This window comes from Coregonus lavaretus, assembly GCF_964263955.1.
Source record: "Coregonus lavaretus genome assembly, chromosome: 3".
Classification (NCBI taxonomy): domain Eukaryota; kingdom Metazoa; phylum Chordata; class Actinopteri; order Salmoniformes; family Salmonidae; genus Coregonus; species Coregonus lavaretus.
Window position 1 is genome coordinate 69646504 of NC_139990.1, and position 18154 is coordinate 69664657.

Below are 18154 nucleotides of genomic sequence, written 5' to 3' on the forward strand. Positions count from 1 at the left end.
TATGAAAGAGAAAGAGTGAAACAGAAAAAGTGTCTGTATGTGTACACTTAAGTATGTACATGTTTATGCACCTCTAACTAACTCCTAACTCGGGGAGGGCATTGCAGCATCTCTCCTCTGAAAAATTCAAGCAGAGGAGACCAAAGGTTTTGTGTCTGGAGAAAGAAAAAGCCCAAGCCTCGCCTCTCTTTCCTCAAATAAATAAGAATTTTTGATTACAGTAATCAAGCCATTAATAATGCAGATGGTGTGATGATGCAGTGTAGATGAAAGATGGCTTCTTTTTAACCATTCTCTGAAGAGAAAGGCAGATAGAGGAGATAGCTGCTAGCCAGACCCAATAGGCTAGTTTCCCACTGTGGAGACTGTCAGGCAAAAACACAACATCTCAAACTAAAAGCGAGAGAAAGTTTTTGGGACGGGAAGTTTGGACGAGCGTGTTAGTTGTGTCTCTTTAAAGTAGGATAAACCGCCACACGACATTTAATTCGCTGCATTTAAAGTTTCAAACCAGTTTGCAATGGAAAACATGTTGTTGTGTTGTTTAGAGTCATTTGTGAGACTGGGGGTTATTCAGAGTTGTGTAGAAGTGAGTTGTGTGCCGGGTCTTGCTCTTTGTACACTGCATGACTGTTCCCTGTCACAGGCTGGTCTCATAGACTAGACGTAACATACTAAACCATAAACTGGGACTCTCAAATTAGTATGATATCTTACATAAAACAGAAGGTTACTTAAGGCAAAAACAAAAGGAAGGTGGTTGGTCGGGTGGATGGGTAGGCGTATAACGCGAACGTCTAGCAACCTAAAGGTTGCGTATTCAAATCTTATCACAGACAACATTTGAGCTAATTAGCAACTACTTACTACTTTTTGGCTACTTTGCAACTACTTAGCATGTTAGCTAACCCTTTCCCTAACCCTAACCTTAACCCTTTTACCTAACTCCTAATCCTGACCTTATCCTTAACCCTAACCTTAACCCTAACCCTTTAACCTAACACCTAGCCTAGCTAACGTTAGCCACCTAGCCACCTAGCTAACGTTAGCCACAAAAACAAATTGGAATTAGTATCATATCATGCGTATTGTAAATTCATAACATATTGTATGAAATGTAATTCATAACATATCATATGAATTGTAATTCGTAACATATCATACGAAATGGATGATGGACATCCACAAATTAATACATACCATACCAAATGTAACATATCACACTAATTTAATTTCCCGGATTTTCGTTTACTATGTTACGTCTACCCCTGAGTCCAGGTTGTCCCTGTAGAATCCTTTTATTTCTCAAACACACAACAACTCCCTCACAGGTGCACACACACTCAGGTGTAGACACTGTAATACACAGAGACACCCACAACTAGAGAACATTATGTTTGCAAATGCACAAAGCACATGCCCGCAACACACATTCCAACACCCCACCCACCCTCCCTACCCACCCCCTCTCCACACACACACACACACACACACCTTTGCTTCCACAAGGGCGACTTGGCAGCAGTCCAGCTCTTGTAGAATGCGTAAAGAACCATTGTAGTTAGTCTCATTAATCAGCTCAATATGCTTTCTGACAGGAATGTGTGAAGAAGAAGATTGTCTCTCTTTGTGTCTGTATCCCAAATGGCACCCTATTCCATAAATGGCACCCTATTCCATACTTTAAGTAGTGCACCATAAAGGTGCCATTTGGGACGCAACCTCTCTGTGCATCCCAATGCACTCTGCACTGTCGTAAAAGGCCACACTCTCCAGTTACCCAGCCCTAGGATGGCAAGTATGGTATAGTTTTATAGTGAGAGAGAGGGGGAAGAGGTGGGAGTTGGGTAACATGAAGGTGGTATGTATGTAAGTGCTGGCCCAATATGCATTTTCAGGCCAAAGCTTTGGGTGGAATGAACATTTGTGGCCACAAGCATGGAAGGATTATGTTATGTGTGGTTGATAGTGGGCGTGTATGTGTATGCACGTGTGTGTGTGTGTGTGTGTGTGTGCTTGCATATATGTGTGTGTGTTCATCAGAGGTCCTCGTAGACTACGACAAAGGCAGCCAGCCTCGCTTACAGGTGGAATGGAACATCTGGATACCACATTGAGAAGGTAGGACACATGGAGGGGGGGGGGAGGGGGGGGGGGGGGGGGGGGGGGGGGTGAGACTGGGTGTGGAGGGACTGTACCACAGTCATTAAACAGCAGGGGAGGGGGACTGCACCACCTCTTACACCTGTTCCTGACACAGCTGTTTCAACACCCAGTTACACCTTACTCGGAGCTCTGGAACCCTCTGCCTGCATCCCACATGGCACCCTTTTTCCTTTATAGTGCACTACAAAAGTAGTGCACCATATAGGGAATAGGGTGCCATTTGGGATGCAGCCAGAGTGTTCCAGCGGCCATGTGTACTGGCCACCCAGACTGTAGAGAGTTAGGCCAAAGGAGACATCTGGAGACATTTCTCACCCAAGGCCCATATTCATAGTGTCTCAGAGTAGCAGGGCTAAGTCACAGCAAACAACAGTTTTTTTTCCCTCTGACATCATTGCATGCGCAATAGAACAGCAGTATATGTTGTGGCATTTATTTTACACGATGCGCGACGCTCCCGAGCTCTACTTCATCAACAAAACAAAAACAATAACAACAGCCGTGGAGCGGACAGTGGTGCTTTTTCTCCATACTGCGGAACACTCAGTTTACTCTACAAGGGCAAATCATAAAGACCTTGTGATATACACGCATTGCCAGTTTATTAGGTACACCCATCTAGTACCAGGCCGGACTCCCCTTTGCCTCCACAACAGCCTGAATTATTCGGGGCATGGATTCTTCAAGGTGTCGGAAAAGTACAAAGGTTGCTCAATTGGTATCAAGGGACCTAACGTGTGCCAGGAAAACATTCCCCACACCATTACACCACTGCCACCAGCCTGTACCGTTGACAGCAGGCAGGATGGGGCCATGGACTCATGCTGCTTATGCCAACTCCTGATTCTGCCATCAACATGACTCAACAGGAACCAGGATTTTTCAGACCAGGCAATGTTTTTCCACTCCTCAACTGTCCAGTGTTGGTGATCGCATGCCCACTGGAGCCGCTTCTTCTTGTTTTTAGCTGATAGGAATGGAACCCGCTGTGGTCGTTTGCTGCAATAGCCCATCCAAGTGACAAGGACCGATGAGTTGAGCGTTCCGAGATGCCGTTCTACACCATTGCTGTACTGCAACGTTTTTTCCCTGTTTGTGGCCCACCTTTTATCTTGCACGATTCTTGCCATTCTTCTTCGACAAGCTGTTTTCACCAACAGGACTGCCGCTGACAGGATGTTTTTTGTTTGTCGTACCATTCTCGGAAAACCCTAGTCTGTCTTACGTGAAAAGCCCAGGAGGCCACCCATTTCTGAGATACTGGAACCGGTGCGCCTGGCACGACTATCATACCATGCTAAAAGTCGCTTAGGTCACTCGTTTTGCCCATTCTAACTTTCAATCAAACAGTAACTGAATGCCTTGATGCCTGTCTGCCTGCTTTATATAGCAAGCCACGGCCACGTGACATTTTCGTGAACAGGGTGTACCTAATAAACTGGCCATTGAGTGTATAGTAGTGTTGTACATGTGGTGCCTACCTGGTGTGTCAGCTCTCATGTCCCCACCAAGTATTGCAGAAGCTTGCTCTGAAGCCAGCTGAATGAGGGCCCTCTGGTCAGTCTTCCACTGCCAATAGATGGTGGGATTTAGCAGTTTGCATATAGTCTTCATCTGCAGCGCTGAAAGGAACGGGAAAAAGGCAGGCCATCAGGAACCAATGAAATGTAGATCATATAAACACCAAGTTGAATATTGGTAAGTGAGTAAAGGATCCAGAACTGAATGCTGTGGCTGCTGACACATGCACATTTCCAGCTGGGAGGTTGGTATTGGCATGTAGGGTTGACTTTTCTATTGCTTTTTGTGTTCACAGTGAGGGTAGCTCTGCTTCACAATGAGTAGGGTGCCTATGGAGGTTTTATCAAGGCTACAGGTGCGGGAGCATACAGGACAGGAATTAAATAACTGCAGGAGACAGTCTTCATAGATGATGTACTTAGAAGCCAAGTGCAAAGTGGTCGGGGACAAAATCAAATAGCTACATAAACATAAAGCAAAATATGTTTTATAACTAACTCTTGTCAGTGGTGTAAAGTACTTACAGTTTTTCTCAATTGTTTACACACAAATACTGGTACTTGAGACACAATGACCACAACATGTAACTCATGCACCAATCCCCTGAACCAATTCTGCTTAACTACAAGCACAATTCCTGCTTTACACTCAAATTGCAGTTCTACAACACACTTTTTTCAAAACACTACACACAAATCTTTGCATTTGGCACAATTTTCATGTAGAAAATCTCTTGTTTTCACAATGAACACACTGCCATTCAAATCTGTACACTGACTCATCACATGGGCAAACACCCGTCACACAATTTTACAATTAGCAATCAGAGCTTTAGCATAAAAGGGCAACAGGTGAGCTCTTCTGTTTTGGAGCAATGGATGCCAACATTGGAAACAGAGGCAGAGCCAGAAGAGTGAGAGTAAGAGGAGGAGGACGGGGAGGACAAGGACGAGGACGAGGACGAGGAAGGCCAAGGACCGTAATATCTGATGAGATCCGAGCCACTTTGGTTGATCATGTGGTCAACCATGGTCTAACAATGAGGGAGGCTGGGCAAAGAGTACAGCCAAATTTGAGCAGGTACACTGTAGCATCCATCATCCGGACATTCCGAAATGAGAATAGGTAAGAAATCTACTCTCACTAGAAAATTGCAGTACTGCATATCAATACAGTACTCAATGAGTACAGTAGTACAGTATTGCCTGTGGACTGTTCTGTAGGACTGTAAAAATAAACTATGTTTCAAGTATTTGGGAAATGTATTTCTACTTTGTATTTACAGCATTTTACTATTTGTTTGGCAGAACTGAAAGATTACCAACACAAGGTGGTCGGGAACGTGTTCTGTCTCCTGAACAGGAAACTGAAATCATGAACATGGTCCTAGAAAATAAAGCCATAACATTACGGCAAAAACAAAGAAAAATAATAGAAAACAATGAGATATTTCAAAATATTGATAGGGTAAGCTTATCAACACTGGACCGTGTCTTGCGCAGAAATAATCTCAGGATGAAGCAGGTCTACAGGGTGCCATTTGAACGCAATTCAGAAAGAGTCAAAGAATTGCGATATAACTATGCGCAAGTGAGTCCTATACAATCCCACAATTGATGCATACTCTCAACACTGTATAAATTATACATATTTCAGTATTGTAATCATAATGATTGTGCTTCACAATAGTGACCACTCCATGTCTATTTCTGATATTGTCATGTGTGTTTCAGAGAGTCCTTGAGCTAGAGGTGGCTGCAGTGGAGCACCAGTTCATCTTCATTGATGAGGTTGGATTCAACCTCACAAAAAGATGAAAGAGGGGAAGGAATATCATCGGCCAGCGTGCCATTGTTCAAGTCCCTGGCCAGCGCGGAGGGAACATCCCAATGTGTGCAGCGATTACCCACCACGGCGTCATCCATCACCATGCTACCCTTGGCCCCTACAACACCACCCATCTGATCACATTCCTGGACACCCTACACAACACACTCATTCCACCAGATCAGGTAGATGGCCCAGAGCAGCTCAGGTACGTTGTCATTTGGGACAACGTAAGTTTCCACAGGGCTGCTCTGGTTCGTAACTGGTTCACTGCCCACCCACGCTTTTTAGTTGTTTATCTCCCTCCATATTCTCCATTCCTCAATCCTATAGAGGAATTTTTTTCTGCCTGGAGATGGAAAGTGTATGACCGAAATCCACAAACGCGTATACCTCTTCTCCAAGCTATGGAAGACGCATGTGGAGATACAGCAGCTGATGCTTTTCATGGCTGGAATCGCCATGCTAGGCGATATTTCCCCCGCTGCTTGGCCAGGGAAAACATTGCTTGTGATGTGGATGAGGTGCTGTGGCCAGACCGCAACAGAAGAGAGGATGCAGCACAGGTTTTTTTTTTTTACTGTAACTGTATACATTAAATTATTCTGTTTTGTATGTAGACCACTGTATGTGCAACTTTGTGTTGGTTGGGAATGGGATGTACACTGTGTACATTGTTTTTGTGGGAAAAATAAAATATATTTGTTACCGTGTGTTCTGAGTATAAAAACAATATTCTCAAATATTTTACAACACACTTATGTATGTACTATCTGTAGTAATGGCAATACTGAACCAAAAAATGGCCTAAGTCATTATGATGAATGGAGAAGAAGTGTTTTCCATTCATCATAGTGTTTTACATTGAGCACATCAGTGTTCAACTGGTTCTTATAAATGTCTATTCATATGATGGTTTGTGTGTGTCATTTGAAAACAAAATACCATTTTGATAAGAAATAACATTGTTTTGAATGTAAAGTTTCATTTTGCTGTAGAATTGAGGGGATTTGCCCATTGTGTGTGTGTTTTTTGATTTGTGTGTAGAGTTCTGAGAATATGAGGCATGCTTTCAGAAAATGTGTGTAAACAATCGAGAAAAACTGTAAGTAAAATTATTTTAAAGTACTACATAAGTAGTTTTTTGGGGTATCTGTAATTTACTTTACTATTTATATTTTTGACAACTTTTACTTCACTACATTCCTAAAGAAAATAATGTACTTTTTAATCCATACATTTTCCCTGACACCCAAAAGTACTTGTTACATTTTGAATGCTTAGCAGGACAGGAAAAAGGTCAAATTCACACACTTATCAAGAGAACAGCCCTGGTCATCTCTACTGCCTCTGATCTGGCAAACTCACTAAACACAAATACTTCGTTTTAAAATGATGTCTTTGTGTTGGAGTGTGACCCTGGCTAGCCATAAATAAATTTAAAAAACACGAAAATTGTGCCGTCTGGTTTGCTTAATATAAGACATTTGAAATGATTTATACTTTTACTTTTGATACTTAAGTATACTTTAGCAATTACATTTACTTTTGATACTTCATTATATTTTAAACCAAATACTTTAAGAATTTTACTCAAGTAGCATTTTACTGGGTGACTTTCACTTTTACTTGAGTCGTTTTCTATTAAAGTATCTTTACAAGTATGAAAATTGGGTACTTTTTCCACCACTGTGTGTGATAAAGCCTAGCTAGTAGGTGCAGGTCTACAACACATCGTGATCAGGCATCACAATACCACAGGTAACTGGGGTTAGTTAGCATAATCTTTTGACGATACGTCTTGCAGCTAGTACGTGCCAGACATAAACACTTTGTGTGTATAGCTAGCTAGCTAGCACATTTGCGATGCAATGTTCTTTTGCATTGTCACTAAAGGATGGTCGGCAATTATGCAGGAATTTTGCAAACGCGTTCCCATTATCATGCTTTGTTTACAGAATTGGCTTTGTTTAGCAAGCAAAGGCAACTACAGCAAGCCAAGGTATAACCAACAAAAATATTGCTTTCAACTGTATAAAGCCTCGTTCACATTACCCATAAGCACTCCATTACATTGCGCCGGATGTCATTTCAATGGGGACGTCCACAATGGCGTGGAATAGGCCCTTTTCACGTGACGTCAGACAACTTCCGTTCTGCCGCGATGCAGGTTATGTTTACATCCGGTGTCGCTTAGGAACGCTTAGCTAGTAGCACATCATTATGGAGTTCACCCAGTCCCTTTCACATCTGCCACCAATACGACTTAACGACGTAGAACGACTTGCTGACAAGTGGTCCCTTACTTCAAGATCGAAGCTTGATAAAGGCTACAAGTTCTTCGTTGAAGGTTACCTGTTTGATTATGAAGGTACGTGTTTATCTTTATTTAGCTTAAATTAGCCCTATGCTAGCGAAGGTTATGAGCTGACGAGTTTCTGTTTTGCAGCCTCTTTTTAATATTACTGCTGTTTGTATCGACCGTAAGATAAGAGTCAGTAATGTATTAATGGCTAATGCTGCGCCCTTTCTCCCAATCACTGTATTGAAACAGTCTCAAGTGTAGTTAACGGTGAGGTGACAGTGAGAGGGCGATGTTACAGGTCCATGAAGAAAAATGAGGAGGCTCATCGGCTTCAGGTTTCTCAGATAAACAGTTCTCTAACATTATGATAAGATAGGTTAAGATAGATAAGTTTTCTTTTTGTTGTGTTTTGCTGCGGTTGCAGATTTAATAAGAATGATTCCACAAAGTTCCACTGTGGATCAGTTTGTTTCTCAGTCTGAGCTCTGATTTTGTATCATTAAACTTAATACACAACGAAATTCTTACAAACCGATGTGGGTTGTTGACGGCAATAAAGACTGGGAAAGATTATGTGATAACTCAAAATGTTCAAATTTTCGATAAGTGTTGGCACTACTTGTCAAAGGTTTCAGAACAGCCAATTTTTCTTAATTAAAAAAAGAAATTGGGTTTTGAAAATTGTGTACAGTAGTTTATAATGAAACGCAGAAAAAATGTTTTAAGTACAGCACTAATTGTTATGTCTCTATGAACAGGTTACACTAGACTCTGCAGAGGTTCCTGTGGTACTCAATCACATGTCATGTTCCTGCTCTGCTGGGAAAGCACTATGTAATCACATAGTAGCACTTCTTTTTCAAAGTGCTCACTATGTTACCATGGGCTTTAAGACAGTGCCATTGCCTCTGTCATGCACCAGCGCACTGCAGACCTGGCACCGGCCTAGGACACAGGTCAGACATTATTTGTTACACTGATGCAGAACTTTGCAGTTTGTATTGACTTTTGACAATGTATTGTTCATCATTATTATATCACAGGGAATTGTACCAGAGGCCACCAATGATATGGCGGTGTGTAAACCAGCGGCTAAGAAAAAAACAAGTGTCAGAGCTGGTGTGAAGTGCACACTGTACCGAGCCTATGATGGTGAGTCTGAATGAGCCCCCGCCTGTACTAGAGCACAAAGACTTTAGTGCATTTCTAAAATAATACAAACATAAAAGTGATTATTATTTGTTACTTTTTATATAGACTTTCAGTGGATATTTTTTTATTTGTATTAGAAGCATGTACGAGACTGGATGAGTGTGGTTGTCTTTTTTAGTGAAAAAGATAAGGTGGCATTTAATGAAATCTAAACTTGACATATCTCACTTTCATGCCAGGGCCTATTCCGGATCCTCACGTCATGGCCAGTGCTGAGAAACTGAAAGACATCCGTCCACAACCAGGGATTTGCAAATTGCTGCACGGGCTTGAGGGCCTTAATTTGGTGGACTCTAAATTTGGCCCTGTGCCATTTGGGTCTGTGCTTTCTTACCAGTGCCCTCTAGAATTAAGTAGAGATATTATTAAACACCCTGGTGCCAGTGAGTTTCCTCAGTTGCCTATTGAAGGTTACAACTTTAAATTTCCCATTGATTTTGAGCCCAACTACATACAACAATGTCATTTGGACAGCCTGATTGTGTCAGAGGAGATGTCTGCTGCTATTGAAGCAGAAACAAGAATGCAGTCAGAATGCCAGCTGTGGAGCCAGGTACGCAAACCCCGACTGACAGCCAGCAGATTCCGTGAAATATGCCATGTTCGTGGGGAGTTGTCTGCCAAGGCTTTGGCAACCCGCATTCTGAGAGGAACTCCTCAGACAGCTGCTATGAGAAGAGGGTTGGATCTGGAACCTGAGATACTGAGGCAATATTCTGATTTTTGTGATGTCTCTCTGAAACAATGCGGGGTCATCATCCACCCTGATTCACCTCACCTTGCAGCCAGCCCGGATGCTAAAGTCTTCTGCCCAACAGAAGCACCACCATTTGGTCTTGCTGAGGTTAAGAGTTGCGATGTTGAAAATGTTACCCAAGTTAAACACCTGATCACAGTTAAAGGCCAGGCCTGCCTTAAGAAGAGCCACAAATACTACTATCAGGTTCAAGGCCAACTCGCCTTAAGCGGACTTCAGTGGTGTGACTTCATTACAGATACCCGCACTGACTTCACAGTTGAGAGAATCTTTAGGGATGAGGAGATTATCCACTCAATGCGACAGAAGCTTGATCATTTCTATTATAACATCTACATGGATGTCTTCTTAAGTTATAAAACATAAGGCAGAATTTTATGTGTAAATAGTGTTAAGGTAAATGTGGAAGGTGAACCTTTGACATTTTTTTCTTTAACTGCAAATTAACTTGTCATATACTGTATATCTCCTATGTACTGAAACACACATTTTGAAAAGGATTGTGATGTAAATGTTGACATGTTTTTCTTTAACTGCAAATGAACTTAATTGTGTTATATACTGTATATCTATGTATTGAAATACAAATTTTGAAAAGGATTGCGATGTTGTAAATGCTCTTACCAAAATCAAAAAGGATTGGAAGCAGTTGCTTGCAAACATATATTTAATAGTTCCATCAGTGCCATGACACATAAGCACATAACATGGTTAATAGTTGGATATTTTTACAATATATCACATTAGGTTCATTAATAGCTATGAAAAAGTTATTACCCTTAACAAAAACATACAGTATAACATTAGATCAATTAAATTACCAACAAAGTTAATTCATATTTACATTTTTTTGTACATACAATACAGTAATATAAAAGTACTTCTATTTACAGCCCATCTAGCTTACTCAGGAAATATACAACTTCCAGTTGACAAAAACATCAGACTGGTTTGTCTCCTTTAATGTCAAGAGGTCCCTGATAGTTCGACATGAGGCAGCAGATGGCCCACAGCTGATTCACTGAACCCACTGTGGAAAGAGGAACAAGCCCATCCCAGATATGGTACTCCTTCACCCTCCGTATGGCCCTCTCGACTAAAATCCTCAGCCGGGCGATGGCCTGGGTCTTAAGAGTGTCCTCCCTGCTGAGCTGAGGAGATTTTTTCAGTGGAGGGATGACGAGTGTTGCCCCCACTTCTGACAACATCCTCTCGATCAGGAAACCCTTGTCCGCCATTAATTCATCTCCGGGCTGAAGTAAATGCAAGATCTGACATTTCCGTGTTATTTCCATGTCGGAGATGGAGCCTGTGTAGAGCTTTGATACAAATGTGATAACACCACATGGAGCTACACCAATCAGCCCTTTAAAGGTGGTGTGATTTTTGTAGCTCGAAAAGGTTTCTGACTGTAGTGAGAGGGAGGATGGTGTTTCACAGCGGATCTCGGTGCAGTCTACTATAACTCTCACCTGAGGGCAGTAGAGCTTGAACTTATCAGGCATTGTGGCCTGCACCTGCTCTCTTGTCATCCACACCGGCAGTGAGCCAAGAACCTGGTAAAGGTAGCTAGTCCATGTTAAAATGATGCGGCTAACTGTGGACAGGCTGACCTCAAAGATGGTAGACAAGGTTTTCTCCTGAAGCCCAGCTGCAACACGACACAGAAACATAAATAGTTCATCAATAAGTGGAAGTTTTCGGTGAGGGCTAGGTGTCACATGTGCCGTTTGCTGTGCCTTAGACCAGTATACAAGCCGTGAAGCAGAGGGATAAACAGAATCCCAAAACACAGTGAAGACCTCCTTTGAGCTGAATCGTGTGTAGTAGCGATAGTCCTCATCTGTGACACAAAAATTAAAAAGGAGTGGATGCTGCTTCTTAACTGTCAGGTGCTGGATCTCAATTTCTAGGGACAACACTTGCAGCTCCAACTCTCGAATTCTTTGAGTAGCACTGTCCAGTTTACCTTAAGGGGAAGAAAAAGCATACATGTTGGTAGGTTAGTTATTACTCATCTATCCCATCCCATTTTCAATAAATAAAACTGAAGAAGCTTCTAAGATGGATGAGGTTTAAAACGCCAAGTCTTTTCACAGAGAGACCAGTTACTCCAAATCGTAGTATAAAATAGTATTTTTACTTAACTGCCATATACTTTTACTTTTTTTGCCAAACAGATACATGGTTACTCTTATTTGTAATACTAACCAGGAGAAGGACGGCAGGCATAGTCGTGATCGTTTGTCACTGCAGGCAAAGCACCCTCTGTGCTGTCAGGCATCTCATGATCAGAATCATCCAGGACAGCAACACCAAGACGCTTTCTTGCTCGCTGGTAAACTGACTCCCGAGCTTGTGAGCCGCCTCCTATATGTGTGAAATTAACCATATGCTTGTCATGATACATTTTGGTAATCACTTTTCAGTCCCTAAAATGACAAAATGTAGCAGCTATATTGCATCAGGATTAAATTATTAAACATTTTGTACAAGTAATATATTATTGGATTACAGTAGTATTACGTTTAACGCTGTCTACCTATCCTTACCCCAATCATTCCAGTGGAATCTAGACGGCACTGATCCCTGTTTAATACGGATCCGTCCACTGGCCGATGTGTATCTATCCTCAGGGGGAAAGTGCTGACTGCAAACAAAGGTGCTCCCACGAAGAATCTTAAAACTTGGTCCCTCATCTCTCCTGATCGCCCTCACCCAACGGGCACGTATTTCTCCATCAACAGGGAAATCGTGAAAACTCAGATACGGGAATTTCTGTTTGTTGTTTGAACAAAATGGTACACTGCAATAGCATCTTCTCGAAGATTGTGCCATGCTTCGGTGTTGGATGGGATACTGTTGCGATACAGACACCGGGAGAAAAGAAACAGCTAAATTAACATTCAGCTTTGACCAGGAATCAATATTTATCTAGCTATCATGCACAACAGTATTTGAATAGGTGAGTTACTATACATTCATGAATAAACTAACTGCCTAACAAAGGGTTAGATAGCTAGCTAAGTAAACTTGTTACATTACAGCCAGGCAGCAATGTAACGCTACCTTTTAACGTTATCGGTATCTGGTACTAAGTTGTTGTTAGCTAACGTTAGCCCACTTTTAAGTAACTAAGGCAGTGAACAATTATGAATTAACAATAACGTTAGCAAGTTACAAACCATTGCATATACGTAAACATTATTACTCTTAACTTTACTAATTTAACTTAAACGTACCTTTTGGAATTTCTTCAAGTAGCTAGCTTGCTAGTTAGTGGTCAACAGTTGTATTTTCGTTGAGAAGTCTCAGGTTACGGGCGAACGGAAGTGAAGTTAACCTGCTACGCGGAAAGGCGGAAGTTAGATGACGTCATCGTGAAAAGGGCCTATCGCAACCCACCCTTGTGGTTGAAGGCTCCATTGCGAGACAGATGCCGCATACTTTGAAAATGTTCAAACTTGCCGTCGTCTTCAATACAGCCAGAGTCCATCAAAGAACAGGAAGTTCCCAAACCACAGAAGAAGATGAAAACATGTGGTTTTCGGTGATGGCTTTTTGAGATATGGGATAGCTAGCAACAATTACCCATTCCTATTAGTGAGTACTATTTTAAAAGTAATGTTAAATAATACACATTGGCTGTTAAGCCAATTATATTATATGACTGGTGCCTCCCGTTTAAGTTAATTGTGATGGTAATGAGTTTGATTTTGATTATAATTATTAGGTGGAGGTCGCTAGCTACAGTGGTATCTTCAACCTAGCCTAGCCTTTAGCAAGCTAGCTAGCTACTTTGCAATGCAAGCTAGCTTGACTTGCTATAAAGTTAGAGAAACAAGTTGAGGAAAAAGTATCTAAACAAAACATGTTTTATTATCACCTGAAACAATATATTTATTCTGTCTTGAATGAAAAGGTCATATTTTGCAATCTCCCAAAATAAATGCGATCTCTAACGAGAGACCAGCTCTCCTCCATCTTGCGTTACAAACACTACACTTGTCCGCAGTGTTGCCAACTCCTCAGTAAGGAAAGTAGCTATTGGCTGTCCTAAAAGTCGCTAAATGATGTCTTCACCTAATTTCCATAATTGGCCATGTGTCTATGCACGCATCACTTCCGCATTGCCGTAAGGATGCTTGGGCATTTCCGGTTACCGGAAAAAAAACATTAGACAGTGACAGTAGACCGTTATGATGGCAGAGATGAAGTTTACAAGGTGTTTGCTGGAGTTGCCTAAAGTATATGTTAATGATATACGGAGGGTCGTCCGGACATCCAGTATGACACCAGGTAGCAAACTGGATAAAGGCTTCACATTTTACGTTTCTTCTTTTCTTTGCAACTTTGAAGGTAATATGCTAACGCTAGCTAGCCTGAGCTAGAAGCCTTGCTTTGGTGTTTTAAGTCATGACTCCGTACTGCTTCAGGTTAATCATGCTTTAAATAAAGTTTAATCATGTGTATATACCTCTCACTTCATGTGTTTGTACTTTTATGAAAGTATCAGGTAAAAACAGGGCTACAAATGAGATCTCTGTGAGAGCCCACTGCTACCGCTCAATGAAGAAACTAAAACCACCACACCAGCTGAAAGTAGGACTAGATTAAGTGACACGTTCAAAGTTCTGTTGAACTTGTTCAAGGTTCCGTTCAACACATGTTTTACTCGTTTAATGTTACCACAGCTTTGATTGCCATTGCTAAGAGAACACTTTAGAACTTTAGTGGTTTTCACGATAGCTGAACAGTGGTAGCCTAATACAGACCAGGGTAGCTGAGTGGGAATTGCCATGCTTTGTTTTTGGGTCTGTTGTAAACAAATTGGAGTTTGGTTTGAAATGTAAACAATAATGAGATTACTACTTTTTCCTGACTTGATGACTGCAATGACAGTAATATTCCACTCAGCTATTATTCAAACTGCTGATGTTCTACTCAAAACTGTCCTGTCATCTTTACTTCTTTCTTTATAAACATATGGCCCAACTTCCTTGCTTTTGTACTTGATGTTTCTACTTATCAAGAGGAATTAGGAGCAAAACCTTCACTCTACTGTTATTGGTACTAGGCTACAATGTTGCACCACTCACCTACTGCTCTGCCAATACTGTTTGAAGGTAGGTAAATGGCACAAGACAATAGGTAAGTGGTGGGAGACAGTATAGCCAAGTGGTGCAAGACAGTAGGAAAGTGATGCAGAAAGCACTAAAGTGACACGAGACAGTAGATAAGTTGCTTACACCAGTAAAAAGTAGAAAGAACAAGTTTTGCTGGCTGGGTGCATCGCCTGATGGGCTGGTATATGACCCACTTGAGCGACCATCATTTGGTCTAGTTGAAATGAAATGGCCAAATGTAGCCAGCTACATAGACTGCAAGTTCCTGAGATTTGACCATGGCCTACACAAATTGAAGGAAAGCCATTGTTATTATTGGCAAGTCCAGGGACGGTTACTCATCACAGGCATGGAATGGTGTGATTTTGTTGTCTGTGACCACGATGACATTTTCGTGCAGTGCATTTGCAGAGACAGCACTGTATTAAGCTCCCTGAAAGAGAGATGTGATTTGTTTTTCTTTAACACATACATGTCAAAATACCTCTCTATGAAAAGTAACTGAACAGACACATGAATTATTGTACAATCATTTTAAAATTTATTTTGTCAACTGTCTTATTTACAACATTGTAATATTAAAGGGGCGCTATGCAGTTTTGGTCATTTCTTCGCTTTTTTCTCTATAGCGCTACCCCTACATATAGATATTTGGCAGCTCCTATGTTTACTCTGCTTCTTTTTGGCCGGCTCAGCCATGACGATAGTGTGAAAAACTCCATCGCTACCTTGTTAGCCGGTTCCTGAATGGGCGTATGTGTGCAGTGCTGTGAAGCAATTTGTTACATCGTGAGACCTGATATCACGCGATACTTCCTGACGCTGTGGACGGCGGCTCGCCGGCTGAAAGTTGCAAGGGTGTTTTTTCCGCTCACAGGCGCTAGGGGGAAGGGACACGACCACCATTCAACTCGAAAAAAGTTATATAACCATTCCAATGACTCCGAAGCTGTTCAGTTAAGGTAAATTAAGCTAAAAAAGCTGCATAGTTCCCCTTTAATTGTCACATATACAAATTGTAACATATCAAATTATAACATACAAATACTGAGACTTTCTTGTATGCACTCTTACCTTTTTTCTTCTTCTCTATCCTCATTTCTTTATTATTTATGCTTTGGTTTCGCACTGTGTGCTTTAATTCTGTTTTTCTGTACCGAATATTGTATGTATACAGATTAATAGTTGTAACTTTACTGTTACCGTTCTAAAAAATTGAGCGCTGACTTGACTAATTTACTGTTTGTACGATAATCTGTGGCTCAATAAAAACATTTTTGAAAAAAAAAGACATGAATTTCATAACATATTTCATCACAGCCTATTTGTTCCATAGCCATCCATGAGTGTTCATTTTAGGATTGTGCTGCCAACATTAGCCATTGGTTGCCCAGGCTTTAACCAAGGGCCCATTTTGATAATTTACCAAAAGACAGGCAACTGTGTAAAGTTGATTGATGCTGCCCGTCAATGAAAGAGGGATTACTGTACTGAATAATTTATGTTCCTTAACCCTGCGAATGAGCCGCTCAACGTGGACTCTCAGTCTGGCAATAGATTGTGTCTAACTGACCTCTGGCTCAGACAGTTGTGCTCTCTTACACAGAAAGGTAGGTATGTGGACCTTGCAGGGCACACAGTCTTCTACAAGGAAACCCTTGTCAACCATTATGGCCATAGATGGGTTTAAGATAGCCACCATGCCAGACTGCTTCAGAATCTCTTTATCGCTGATGGCACCTTCATAGAGAGACGACGCAAAGGTTACTGTGCCGTGAGGGGCCATCCCAATTAATTTTAAATGTACAGTGTGATATATAGTTCGAGAACACCTCACTCTGGAGGAGAAGAGAACTAGGTGTTTGGCAGCGTATTTCGGTACAGTCCAAAATAATTTGTGTGTCAGAGTAACCCTGAAAAACCTCTGGCATGTGAGATTTGACAGTCTCCTCATCCAGCCAAATACCCACAGCCCCTAGTACAGTATACAGGAAGTTAGCCCATCTATTTATGATGCGGCTTACAGTTGACTGGTGGATTTTGAATCTGTGGGCCAGATCCTTCTGCATTAGACCCAATGACAAGTAATTAATGAAGAGAAAACATTTGTCAATGGGTTGAAGAACCTGAAAAGAGTAAGAATTCCATTATTACCTCATTACACAAATAGATTGTTACTGGCTTAACTTTCAAGATGATAAGATGATGCAATATATCTTGCTTTGTAAGAACAACTGTAAAATATATTCACAGTTGCATTGCCAGTGTGAGGGACCTCATCAGTCTTTGCTACACTTCGTGCTCTTGTCACCCGTATGATCTTGCAGGTGGCTGGCTCTATCTGCTTCCAAAAGGCCATCAGGTGGGCATGACTTGCAAACCTGTGGGACATACGTGTTACATTTCTATATGTTAAGTGTCCATACACAACATTAAATTGCAAGCATGTTAGCATCCTTATTGACAGTTATACAACATCTTAGAACATTTGGCACTAAGGTCAGAAACTGGACCACGCACACGTCAGTCCTTTTGCTTACTGCTCTTCTCAGTATTTTAAAATACAATGAATGTGTTAGTAGATAGCCTAGATCTAGATAGTTTTAGATAGATACTTTACTCATCCCGAGGGAAATTCAAGGTTTCCAGTAGCTTACAACAACACACATCACACATGCAACATTTAAACAGATAATAATACTAGTCATTGTTGACAGCTCAAATACATAGGCCTATATATTAAACACATTGGACATTTTAATTTACCTTGTGAAAAACCTTATGTCATCATCAGATCCAGCAAACCGCTCCAAGCAGAACTTGCTGCTGATAGTTATCTCCTCAATTTGATTTCAGAGCCTTGCTATCTCTACACTAAGTTCTTCATTGTGGTCAAGGGACATATCCAGCGCAGCAGGTTCAGTACTGTTGCAGTAGTCATGGTCAGGAGGACAGTCCAATTCCACAGACGGATCATTCATGGTTTCTGTGTTGGGACGCTCAGTCCTTTCCCAAACTCCGGGCCGTGGGGCTGGAAGACTGAAATTGTTCCATTGAAACAGCACTGGAACAGCTCCCTTCTTCAGATGTCTGCGCCCAGCTGGAGTCGGAGGCTCTATCACATCTTCACTTAGAAAGTGTCGGCTGCAGACTCGTGTGTTTGTTGTAAGAAAGTTGACTCGTCGAAACCCACCGTTTATGTAATTCACTGTCTTTGGGAAAAGTAAAAAAACGAACAGA

The 18154-nt window shown here is 41.4% G+C and overlaps 2 protein-coding genes across 2 annotated transcripts; one reads left to right on the forward strand and one right to left on the reverse strand.

The window, feature by feature from the left end:
- The first annotated feature begins 8645 nt into the window (after positions 1-8645).
- Positions 8646-10297, forward strand: LOC311115390 (uncharacterized protein). The gene is made up of 3 exons (XM_084157301.1): positions 8646-8775; positions 8863-8971; positions 9211-10297. The coding sequence occupies exons 1-3, from the start codon at positions 8701-8703 to the stop codon at positions 10152-10154; spliced, it is 1128 nt and encodes a 375-aa protein (XP_084013427.1). The 5' UTR covers positions 8646-8700; the 3' UTR covers positions 10155-10297.
- A 140-nt stretch (positions 10298-10437) lies between these two features.
- Positions 10438-12196, reverse strand: LOC311115379 (uncharacterized protein). The gene is made up of 2 exons (XM_084157300.1): positions 12000-12196; positions 10438-11757 (listed from the first exon to the last, which is right to left on the reverse strand). Exons 1-2 carry the CDS (start codon positions 12178-12180, stop codon positions 10730-10732), a joined length of 1209 nt encoding a protein of 402 aa, XP_084013426.1. The 5' UTR covers positions 12181-12196; the 3' UTR covers positions 10438-10729.
- Between the last annotated feature and the right edge of the window lie 5958 nt (positions 12197-18154).